This window comes from Corvus moneduloides, chromosome Z (assembly GCF_009650955.1).
Source record: "Corvus moneduloides isolate bCorMon1 chromosome Z, bCorMon1.pri, whole genome shotgun sequence".
In the NCBI taxonomy this organism is placed as follows: domain Eukaryota; kingdom Metazoa; phylum Chordata; class Aves; order Passeriformes; family Corvidae; genus Corvus; species Corvus moneduloides.
In genome coordinates, this window is record NC_045511.1 from 30,238,274 (window position 1) to 30,250,635 (window position 12,362).

The 12,362-nt window shown below is 40.3% G+C and overlaps 1 protein-coding gene across 2 annotated transcripts in view; it reads left to right on the forward strand.

Annotated features, from left to right (window-relative positions):
* Positions 1 to 12,362, forward strand: part of CPLX1 (complexin 1) — a 111,427-nt gene that overhangs the window by 64,316 nt on the left and 34,749 nt on the right. For both annotated transcript variants that reach the window (XM_032096041.1, XM_032096040.1), the window contains exon 3: positions 4,072 to 4,247. In XM_032096041.1, the coding sequence (XP_031951932.1) occupies positions 4,072 to 4,247 (176 nt within the window). The remainder of the gene's footprint in view (positions 1 to 4,071; positions 4,248 to 12,362) is intronic.

Consider the following 12,362-nt stretch of genomic DNA (forward strand, 5'->3'; position numbering starts at 1 on the left):
CAGCTTGTTGTCCACCACAACCCCAAAGCCTTTACTGTAAAACTGCTTTCCAAACAAATGACCTGCTTTTCAGCTGTTTCACTGAGGAATGTCTCCCACACATACCTGAACAACCATATTACTCTTTTTGAGATGCACAATGACAATTTAACCCAGCAAAACTCATGCAAAAGCATATGTTGTGTTTTAACCCCAGCCAGCAATCAAGCACTCTGTAACTGCTCACTTGCTCCCCCACCACCTAGAAAACTTGTGGGTTTGAGATAAAGGCAAAAGCCACACATGCAAGCAATGTAAAACAAGGAATTAATTCACTGGTTCCCATGAGCAAGCAGGTGTTTTGCATTTCCAGGACAGCAGGGCCCCCTCATGCCTCACAGTGACTTAGGAAGACGAACGACATCACTCAGATGTTCCTTCCTTCCTCCTTCTTGCACCCAGCTTTAAATACTGTTCTGGAATATCCCTTTGGTCAGTTTGGGCCACCTGTCCTGGCCATGTCCCCTCCAAATTTTTCATTCACCCCCAGCTTCTTTGCCAGTGTGACAGTACAAAAAGCAGAAAAGGCCTTGTCTCTGTGTGAGCCCTGCTCAGCAGTAACAAAAACACGTCTATTATCATTCTATTCAGCACAAATCCGAAATGCAACCCACATGAAGTCTCTGTGAAGAAAATTAACTCTGCCTTGGCCAAAACCAGCACATTATATCGGAGTGCACCCATAGTATTTGGCTTAACATCTGATGGTTTAGCTATTTAGCTCATATGGATTAAGGGAATTACTGTTACTTTGAAATAACTACCATGCCACTTGTTTTCGAAACACACCACTTCTGGGATGGTTTTCCATATGGAAGGTTTTTATCCTTTGAGGGCAGGCCTGTTTGTAGCTAGAAAGATGACAGATGGCACATGTTGTCCTGGAGCTATAGCCATTTCTGTTTTCTTTCTGTAGCCTTGTCTAAAGATGTTAGAAATAATGTTGACTGAAACTTCTTACTGATTAGTGAATAGTGTGGCAGTCTCTGACTTCTCTTTGTGTCAAGGTATATGTCATGGTTGGGGTGTGAAAGACAAAAAGACAAAATAAAGACAAAAAACCCCACGCTTATCATATGGACAGATTCAGTGTGTCCTTCCTCTGTTTTCTTGGAAGCTTCGAAAGTGGGCTTAAGGACAGAACAACTGCTCTTTCTTTCTGCTTTTGCCCATTACTGAGGCACCTCAGTTACATGGAGATGAATTCTCTGGAACCTTCGCTGCTGAACTGCTAAAACCAGAAGCTGTTATCCAGGGAATGTTAACAACGAAGTCTACAGTTTAGGATGAATAACAAAGGAGATGGAAAAAAAGCTTTTCTAAAAGTAACGCAGGACTCCTTAGTTAAAATGTAGTGTAAATTTTTGGTTCTCATGATAAGTTTCCTTCCAATTATTTAACAATGATACCACAGTGCAGCCTTTTGCACATTTAGAAGGTGACTTTGAAATCAGAGGTGAATTAAGAGAATCTAGGAGGATCCTGAAACTACATTCATGCTCTTTTAAGTGTCCTGTATGCTGAATGGCTGCAGAACAAAATGCCTTAAGTATTTAAAATCTTGGTCTTGTCTAAGAAATAAAAGAAAGTTATGCAATTTCACTTCTTATGTGATGAGTTGAGCTGACATTATAGCTTAATGATAGCCTAGAAGTAGTGCTTAGAGGAAAAAAAAAATCTTTTTTTGCTGCTGAATTCTGTTTCCTAAGTAACTAGAGTATTATACTGTCTGCGTAGCTCTAACTGGAGAGAAGCTAAAAAGAAATAAACTTGATAGATTATTGAACCCAAATTAGTTTGATCATCAGTGGAGAAATGTTGGGGGGGACCCAGAAATTAAAGGTGTTAGTGAGATTTGTGATTGATGATGTATGCACAATAAAGCTGCTTAGAGAAGTTCCTGCAGTACGGATGCGTGACCCAACTAGGCTGTATTTCCTTTTCACTTGCTATGAAATTTTAGCTTACTTAAAATTTCAGTTAGCCTTCCTTCCACTATGGGAAAGAAATCACCAGATGGTCTGGGTAAATTTTCTGTCAATATGCAAGAATTTCTGTACTACTCTGATCCTGCAATGAAGGATGCAAAATGGTAGTAGAGGAAGGCTGACTGTAGACAGGGACCATGAATATTCCAGGTGGGGTTTGTTTGGGGTCCCTAGGTGTCTTTTTGTTTTAAGCCACAGATTTCCTAATGATGGAAGTTTCAAGAGGTTTGCGGTTAGGCAGCTGAATGGAGACAGTCATGTTTACTGTTGTTATTTCCCACCTGGCAAAAAAACTCCTGTGTATTACAACCAGATCTTGTAAGGCTTAAAATTACCAGTATCCCCATGCTTCTCTGTGGGAATGTAAAGGGGGCATTTCTCTGTCACATTTTGGGGGTGGGTTGGAGGGTGTTTTTATTCAGGGTTGCTTTCAGTTTAGAGTTCTGGGAAAATATATAACCTGGAAAAGAAATGTGGAGAGAAAAGTGATCTGCTTACCTCTTTACAAATTCCTTGGTGGTTATTGGAAGCAATGGTTAATCTGATAAGTGCCACCACTGGGGCAATTCAGGAGGAATCATTCTGACAGGTTGCAGAGGCTTCTTCCTTTAAGGACCGAGGTTTCACAATCACTATCCCAAGAAGTGATGTGGAAAGAAAGAGCAAACATGGTCCTCAAGCAGTGTTGAGACACTGAAGAGTAATTAATAAGGGTAACTTATAAGGGGTTGTGAGAACCTCTTTCCTTCACTTAGCCTTTGATAAGGCTAACAGACAATTTTTTGGTAGGTCTTTGATAGTGTCTCCTTCCAGCCCAAGACTTGCAAAGGCCAGAAATCTTTGCTTTATGCCAAATAAGATGTTGAATATGTATACTTGTGACTGTTGTGTTAGAACAAGGCTGTCCCAGATTAATTCAGTTAAATCTCAGCCATCAGTGAGCCAATGTAGAAGTGTCCTGACTCAGCATCTAAGGACCTACAGTGTTTTTCCAGGGTGAAGGAATCTCTTTTAGTAAAAGATTCAGAATGTTTTCCTGCTACAGGCAAGGTCCAACACTGCTTCCAAAGGGTATGTGTTTTCACTTTATCCATGTAACCAGGCTTGATCCTGCTGCAGCCCTCCAGTGCCCTGATGATGCTGTATCACAGTACATGCTCTTCCCCTTTTCTCAGCAATTTTTTTTCTCCCTGGTTGGATGATTGACAGTTACCTGCTAATGAAAATGTCTCTGAAATACAGGGTAAATGGGTTTATGCAGCTCCTTGGGGATAGAGGGGCATGCAAGAAATCTCCTCATTTGCATGGTTGTGCAAGGGCTTTGCATAAAAGCTCAGGAACACACAGGGACTGAAAATTTGGCAACAGTGTGTATTCAGCAGTAGAGAGAGAACAAGACAAAGAGAGGGTCCCACCTATGTACTAAGCATTACAGGCATTGGTATCCAAGAACAGATAAGAGACATGCAGAGCTGCTGCTTCCTTCCGATCCACAGTAGGAGCCTAGAATTCATCAACTCCAACTGTTCACTAATGCCATGTGGTCCTACCTGTCATGGGATGTGTAATTTCTAACAACAATTAAGACTGTGATTACTCATCCCTGCAATCAAGATTTCAAATTCCTTTCCCAGCCCTGGTGTCATTTTGTTCTGGATGTATTACCTGCCTATTACATTAATGACCTTTCAAAATCAATCTTCAGTCACTTGGCTGAGCTGATAAAATGAAAAAATGGTGTGGATGGCAGATTATCCTTTTCAGGACTGCAAACAAACTGTGCTGCCATCATACAAACCTGCAGATGTAGTGTCTTCCTTGTGCTGCTGTGCTTCTCCCACCAGTGTCAGGTAACTTACCTGATCAGGTTGAGTGCTTTGTCCACCTCCTGCCTTGGGGGAGAGTGTGCTGCCTCCTCAGTGAAAGAAGAAGCCTTTCCAGATGCAGAAGGAAATGGCCCTGAGCGTGGGGAAGGAGAGAGCTGTCATCCTAGGAATTTTCACCACATTCTTACCGGGCTGATTTTCGCTTGTGCTTTCTCTAGGGGCTACCAAAGACATGGGAAAGATGCTGGGTGGGGATGAGGAGAAAGACCCAGATGCTGCTAAGAAAGAAGAGGAACGACAGGAAGCCCTTCGGCAACAAGAGGAAGAGAGGAAAGCCAAATATGCCAAGATGGAGGCTGAAAGAGAAGTTATGAGACAAGGGATTCGAGACAAGGTAGGTATCTGGCTTTCAACACACACTGGTTGACTTGTAATGCCTGGTGAGGAAAACCTTTTATCAGCCAATTTGTGACTAGTTCCCTAGGCACCTGGATAGAACCAGGTAACTACTCTGCCACACTGAAATTTCAGATTTTGTGCACTCTTCCTCAAGCCCTGTCCCTGTTCAAACACACCTCCCACACAGCAAAGCAGTGCAAAGTTGAAATGGAGGGTGAAGGTGAGGCGAGAAATCCATCCATTTTTCTCATCATCTATTAAACGCTCACATTATATTAAGTGTTAGAGGCTTCCTTATCCCTTTGAGGATGCTTTCCAAGCTTGCATTTGTGGTTTGTGATAAGAGTCATAATTCAGTGAGTTTCTGAGAGGTATGGTGCAACTATCTTCTGTATTGATTCCAAATCAATTTCATTATATTTGTTGTGTTGACCAGTGATATGGGACAAATCTAGTCTGCTTTTCATATTTAGACTTCCAACACTCACATGGGATTCACTTGAAAGAGAGTTTTCATACATTAGCTATTAGGGATTGATGTGAGGAGGGAGAAGGCAGTTTTGATGCCTCACTCTCAAAGCCAGGTCAAAACTGTCTCTTCAGAATAACTTAGGTTTATAATAAGAGGTCCTGTTGTTCAGATATCTTGGAAAGAAATGTGGGCAATGTTTGGACAAGGGGTTTCTAATGATGAAGGTCTGTCTGGTGACTTACATCATATGCCAAAGAAAATAGTGGTAGATAAAATGATAAAGTCTTGCTCAGTATAAGAGGTGTTCCCTGTGCAGTTCCTATCTCTGTGCTCTAAGAACGTATCTTGGAACAGACATAAACAAAACTGTATCTGCATTGGGTCACATGTCTGACCCAATCCTTATGCTTCAGGATGGAAGCACAAATAAGGGTGATTTTTTCTGGTGGCACAGTGCATCTTGCAAAGAGTTAGTGAGAATAGTTCTGCAAATAAAGAAATTTGTGATTATGTTTCTAAGAAAAGAAAGGATTTACAGGAAATTGTCTACCTGTGACACTGCCAGAGAAAGGTCATTGATAGTTTAAAGAAGGTACTGGCTGACAGAGATGCACAACCTCTACCTGGTCAAAAATTGTTGTTTTATAATCATAGAATCATAGAATCATAGAACTGTCAAATGGTTTGGGTTGGAAGGGACCTTAAAGATCATCTAGTCCCAACCCCTCTGCCATGGGCAAGGATACCTTCTACTAGACCAGGTTGCTCAGAGCCCCATCCAGCCTGGCCTTGAATGCTTCCAGGGATGGATCATTCACAGCTTCTCTGGGCAACATCTGAGGAAAGAATTTCTTCCTAATATCTAATGTAAACCCATCCTCTTTCAGTTCAGGGCAAAACATTGCCCTTGTCCTGTCACTACATGCCCATATAAAAAGTTCCTCTACCTCCGTTTTATAAGCGCCATTAAGGTATGGAAATTTACAATGAAGTCTCCCTGGAGCCTTCTCTTCTCCAGGCTGAACAACCCCAGCAATAATGTATTTAATGTATGTTTATAGGTAGAACTGTTTCTAAGAAGTGACATAGGTCATGAGGGGAAAAAAAAAAGAGTAGTAAATTTCTGAGTTGCAGGCAGATGAGCTAATGTCCTGTTTTCACTGGTGGCTGTCTCTTCTGGACCACTGAATTGTTCCCAGATGTGGATAGGGGTTGGCTTTTTCTTGCTGTTGGGCAAACTGCTGTAGAAGCATTTGAAAAGTCTGAGGTGTCTTCTGTTATAATTCCAAGGTGATCTCGTTAGTGAGTAGGATGCATACAGCCTGAGCTACAGCCAAACGGGATTTCTCTGTGATACTGGCAGCTATCTGGACTTTGCTGAGCTGGCTGAGTACTGAGTAGCAAAATCTCTTAGAAATGCACTGAGTCCTTGAGCAATATGGCAAGGAGTAGGGTCTGCAGAAAAGGAGAACAAGAATACTTGGAGGAACATTATTTGACCTCAGTCAAGGCTCTGGACTGCAGTTTTTAGTGGTGTGGTGGAGTACCTTCACGATTAGCATCAGGAAGTCCTGTTTTGGGCAGGACATCTGAATTGTGAGTTCATTCTCCTGTGGTTTTCTTTTTCCTGGTAATAATTCTAGGTAGCATGCATTTGAAAGATGAAGGTGTTTTCTGCAGAATCAGAAAAGATGGATAAAGCCATAGAAAGGAGCTGTATTCTTTTCTTTTTTCTCTTTTTTTCTCTTTTTTTCTCTTTTTTCTCTTCTTTTCTCTTCTTTTCTCTTCTTTTCTCTTCTTTTCTCTTCTTTTCTCTTCTTTTCTCTTTTTTCTCTTTTTTTCTCTTTTCTCTTTTTTTCTCTTTTTTCTCTTTTTTCTCTTTTTTTCTCTTTTTTCTCTTTTTTTCTCTTTTTTACTCTTTTTTCTCTTTTTTACTCTTTTTTCTCTTTTTTCTCTTTTTTCTCTTTTTTTCTCTTTTTTCTCTTTTTTCTCTTTTTTCTCTTTTTTCTCTTTTTTCTCTTTTTTTCTCTTTTTTTCTCTTTTTTCTCTTTTTTTCTCTTTTTTCTCTTTTTTCTCTTTTTTTTCTCTTTTTTTTCTATTTTTTTTCTCTTTTTTCTCTTTTTTCTCTTTTTTCTCTTTTTTTTCTCTTTTTTGATCTTTTTCCTCTTTTTTCTCTTTTTCCTCTTTTTTTCTCTTTTCCCTTCCCTTCCCTTCCCTTCCCTTCCCTTCCCTTCCCTTCCCTTCCCTTCCCTTCCCTTCCCTTCCCTTCCCTTCCCTTCCCTTCCCTTCCCTTCCCTTCCCTTCCCTTCCCTTCCCTTCCCTTCCCTTCCCTTCCCTTCCCTTCCCTTCCCTTCCCTTCCCTTCCCTTCCCTTCCCTTCCCTTCCCTTCCCTTCCCTTCCCTTCCCTTCCCTTCCCTTCCCTTCCCTTCCCTTCCCTTCCCTTCCCTTCCCTTCCCTTCCCTTCCCTTCTTTCATAAAAAAGAGATTACCTTGTCCTGACAAAGAGATGGATTTGATGATCTACAAGACTGTCTTCTAGTAGTGTTGATTGATGGCTGGAAATATGAAATAAATGTTGAAAGAATTAAAAAGGAGCTGGAATATTTCATTAATTACTTGATTATTTAGAAGTTACCTTCATTTCTTCTCTAACTCTAGTAAAAGCAAAAATGCAGAAAAGAAGAAAACTGAAACAGATGTTCTGTCTGATATGTATACAAGCACAAATTATTGTTAGCAGGTATGAGTAAAATGGAAGACGTTTTAAGTTTTAGAAAGCTCCATGATGATATTTGCTCATTTCTTACGTAATAGAGTGAAAAATGAGCAATTAGTTTGAGGGACTGAGTAGGAACAGATTATTTATGCAGAATAAAAGTTTGAAATTGTATGTCCTAGCTTATGAACCCACAGTCACATTTATTCCTTAGTGCCACTGCAAGATATTAGGGAAGCAAGCCAGGGAATCACAGCTTCACCAGAGAGTTTGTATGGGTCTAGGTGAGGCTGACAGAAAGGATGGACTCATCATGTTTGTTATTTTTGACTTTTTGCCTTGGCTTTCCAACAAGTGTGATGAATTCACTGTCTCGTTTAGGGCTTCAGGAAATGTGGGAGCTATGGCAGGGCTCAAAGGGAATGGTGACAGATACCACAGATCCGTTCCAGCCTGTGCTAACTTTTAAATCCAATCTGTTAAATTGAGACACATATGCCCTCAGCCCAGCATGGCAGCTGGGTACAGAAATTACTTAGGGAGAGGGTAGTATGAATTACACAGAAATGAGGTGGGGTTTTTTCCAATAAAAATATGCCACATTTTCATTTGGAAATGAATTTTTAGGAGTAACATTTGAACATGACATTTTGAAATAACTGGACCAGCAGTTGTCTGAGCTTCTACCCAATATTAAAGTCCAGCATCTGGTAGTGAAAATGGATTAAAAGAATATAAAGAGTGTAACTGGGATATACTCCAGCTGCCTCCTACCTCAGGAGGTGTGCACGCAGCTTGCATTCTGATCTGATCTGGTTTTGGTCTGTACACTAATGCCTCACAGATCTTCTGCGCCCTAGCACAGCTGTCGCTGGAGAGAGTGGCCACACTTGACTGACACAGGCAAGACTACTGAGAGGCCTCCAGTGTCCCTTTGTCTGGCAGGTGAGGCTGTGGATAGCTAATATTTCTGTTACCTTGCTAATAGCAAGTACTATCAGCTTGCCATGCTTCAACAGCTATCCTGGTTCCAGGGCTCTTAGGTGGAGTACTGCCTTCTAGAAACAAATTGTTTGTGTATGTGCACACCTCAGCAGTGAAAGCAAATTACTTTCTTTGTGTAATCCTCCATAATTAGTTATTTACATAATTAATTATTTCCACCACTGTGGTAGAGCCCAGTCCTGAGAAACTCGTAGTCTATGCTTGGTAATGAACCTTCTACCTGTCTTAGTGAGACAATGTCCATAGTTTGTCTTCCTGAAAATCTCACACATTTTTTAGGCAGTCAGCACGGTTGAACCCCTGTTGAAAAGTAGCAGAAGCTCAGGGATATCCTCACAATAGTTGGTTTAAGCCAAAAAGTGTGAAAGCATGGTCCAAATGGCTTGACTTCAAGACAGAATTTAGGTTTGATTTTAGTCCAAACTTGAGATCGAGCATGAACTGCTTCAGTAGCTTTTATATACTCAGTTCTCTGAGTGAAAGGGGGAAGTGTCTCTGATCCAGCTTATCTTTAACCAGCCTTACGTACTGGTCATATGTTGTATAGCACACGGTTTATAGAACATGGATTATGTGCTATAAAGGAGAAAATCAGTTATATTAATAAGGATTTCTGTGCTTACACTATTAAGGATTCATGTCCTACATAACACATTGTTTGTGTCCAATAAAGCAGAAGTTTAGTTATATTAATAAGGATTTCTGCCCTTCAAATGGAGCATGAAATCTGCATGAAAAGTATGGAAAAGTGTCAAATGGGAAATTCTAATCTGGAAGAATTAAGGTTGTCTCTACATTGTAATTTTCCATGTTGGGTGCTGTGTAAAGATTGTGACACGGTGCGTGATCATTTGTTTATACTTCTAGGAACCTTAACTCTCCCATTGCATAAGACAAAGTTAATTGTTTTCTTAATAAACAGATGTTCAGTATTCAATCTCTGACGTGTCTTATAACGTATGTTTTCAAGCTCATTTACTAAGAAATATCAAAATTTTGATGGCAATATGATGAATTTCCTCATCTGAGGTTTAATTCTCTATTGCTATTATTATTATGCTTTCACTAACGTAGCTGAGTTCATCTCAAGCATGGTTTCTTCTGATATTTATCAGGGTGGGGGACAGAGTTTTGTTTAGTTTTTTTCTGTTTGCAAGGTATGAATGCAGAAGGGTAATTACGTGATTAAAGCTTTGGTGGCAGAAGAGTGTTAACAGCTTGTTGCATCAGTGAGCCTCAATGGCACAACAAGAAATGCTAAGGACTGCTTGTGTCTTTGCAGGCAAAAAAGGAATGCCAAATCTGGGTTTGAGGTTTGTTCCTGCAGGCAGCATATCACACAGCACGAGAATGTTCAGTCCTTGCTCTGTTTGAGTCCCTGCTGTCTCTGGGTGTGTGCCACTAACTCTTCCCATATTTCTTATTGGGCTATTTAATGCTCTCAGTGATTAGGCAGTAAGATTCTCTGCAGTATTTGAAATTGGCCAAAGAGTCATAGAAGGGTTTGGGTTGGAAAGTACCCTAAAGACCATCAAGTTCCAAACCCCCCACTCTCATGGGCAGGGACACTTCCCTCTAGACCATGTTGCTCAAAGCCTCATCTAACCTGATGTTGAGTACAGTCAGGAATGGGGCATCTACAACTTCTCTGGGCAACCTGTGCCAGTACCTCACCACTCTGACAGTACAGAATTTCTACCTGTAATATAAACCTGCCCTCTTTCAATTTAAAGCCACTCTCCCTTGTCCTATCATTCCAAGGCCTTGTATATGTCCCTTTCCAGCCTTCTTGTAGCCCCCTTTCAGTACTGGCAGGATGCCCTGAGTGTCCCTCAAGCCTTCTCTTCTCTAGGCTGAGGAACCCCAACCATCCCAGCCTGTCTTCCTAGGAGAGGTTCCTTAGCCCTTTGTGACTCTCCTTCGGGCTCTCTTCAGCAGGTCCATGTCCTGAGAAGGACCCAGAGCTGGACGCAGCACTCTATGTCCCAGGAAAACCATGAAAACTACTGAGTTCCTTGTGGATATTTAAGACATGTAATTTTCTGGTCTTCCATGGCTCAAGGTAGATGATATTAGAATTTACTTTTTTTTAGGAATGTAGGAACATTTGGGTTGCTGGCAACAAGAACAGTCCTAAGTTAATGTCTTTAGTTTTTCCAGTGGGAAAGTGTTCTCATAATGAACCCTTTTTTTCCCTCCCCTCTTTTCTTTTGTTTTTTAAATCTGATTGTTGAAGTTACTTTTAGCACTAAATCACTCAGACAAAAAGGCAATCAGGATTTATAGCTCCAGTCCTAGATTTTTATGTCAGATAATCAAGATGCAACATCATATAATTATTTAATTTTAATATTTCATTAGCATATTTCCTTATGTAACTGGTGCATAGCTGCTAAAATCCTGTTTTAGGGCAGGAAAAATAGAAGAATGAGAATTGGGTCTGTTCTTCAGCAACATCAGAGATTTGAAACTAAACTCCCAGCTCAGGAGTGCAAACTTAATTTTGATAAAATTTTGTTGATATAAAATAGCTTCACACTGTTAGCTAAACTCTTCAGCATTATGCAGTGTTTCATTCTTGTATAACTTCAGATGCAGATATTGCCAAGGGCTTTAAAAATCCCTGCACAAAGGATTGAAATTTCACTGCCTGAAAGTGTAATTTTGATAGTGCAGTTTCACCTTGTGAGGAGGAAATATATAGTACATTTCTCATTGGAGATTATTGGCAACTAAAAAAGTGTAGAAATTGTATTATTTGCATGCCAAGATATAAAAGATCTCAAAGAAAATATTTTCCTCAGCAATGAATCATGTTATGTAACTCAAAAGATAAAAATATTATGATGAACATGAAGACTCTGTCTGATCTCGTCCCCTTTAAATCATTGATATTATACCAGTGATGTAAATTTTTATCCAGCCCTTGTGATCTAATGAAGATGACTCTGCCATTCACTATTGGGGCCTTAAGATAGATTTTCAGAGATCTATATGCATTTTGCAGATGGAGAGGTATCATTAACATTAACTGCACTCTTCTTCTTCTATAGTGGATTTTTATAATTCAGGATAAAAAACAAAATAAAAATAATTTATTTAATTTAGTTCAGTGCAGATTCTCTTTGTGGTATAGGCAAAAGTGTTTAAAACTGGGTGACAGGTCCTCTGGCTATGAGAAAGCAAAAGACTTGGCTATAACACTCCCAGTGTGATTTTTGCAAGACGGGGATTACATTGTGTCTTTAATGAAGTGAAATGGATGAGTGGGATGAGTGGGAACAGTCGTAACAACACCAACGGTGAAAACTGGTAACAATTGCACTCTTTGCAGCGTTTAAATCACAGGCTGTTCTGGAAGAAGGACACTGCAAGGGCAACATCCTTTGTGTTCTGCCCAGATTTGATACTTTGGTTATTGAGGACAGGCTGTAGGAAGTCCAGGGAGATTTGGAAGAAAGAAGCACATTTGCGTTGTGATTCAAGAGCATTATAACCCTGCAGATAATTTCATATTGGTATTCAGAGGCTTCCAAGGGGATACAGTGATTTGACCTGGACTAGACTTCTGACCTTCTGCCAGAACTTTTACCCTCAACCAGTTGTATGCAAGGATGTCCTGACTGGCCTATGTTACCTCTGAGTCAGATTTTGGAGTTTCTGTCATTGATGCCTTAGGTTTTAACTTTTATATTTTTCAAATTCTGTACTGCTTAGTGTGTAACTCTGAAGTTTCTTGTAGCCTGTTAACTTCTGTTCTCGTGCTAGGTAGACATAACAAAGCCTCTCCAAGCCTGCTCTCCGAGGACACCCAGACCATCCTAGGCCAAAAGTATAAACCAAAGAGCCTCTACAGGGGGGCAAGTGGAGTTCATTAAACTGAAGCTTTAATTGGAGAATTAACTCTGATATGCAAA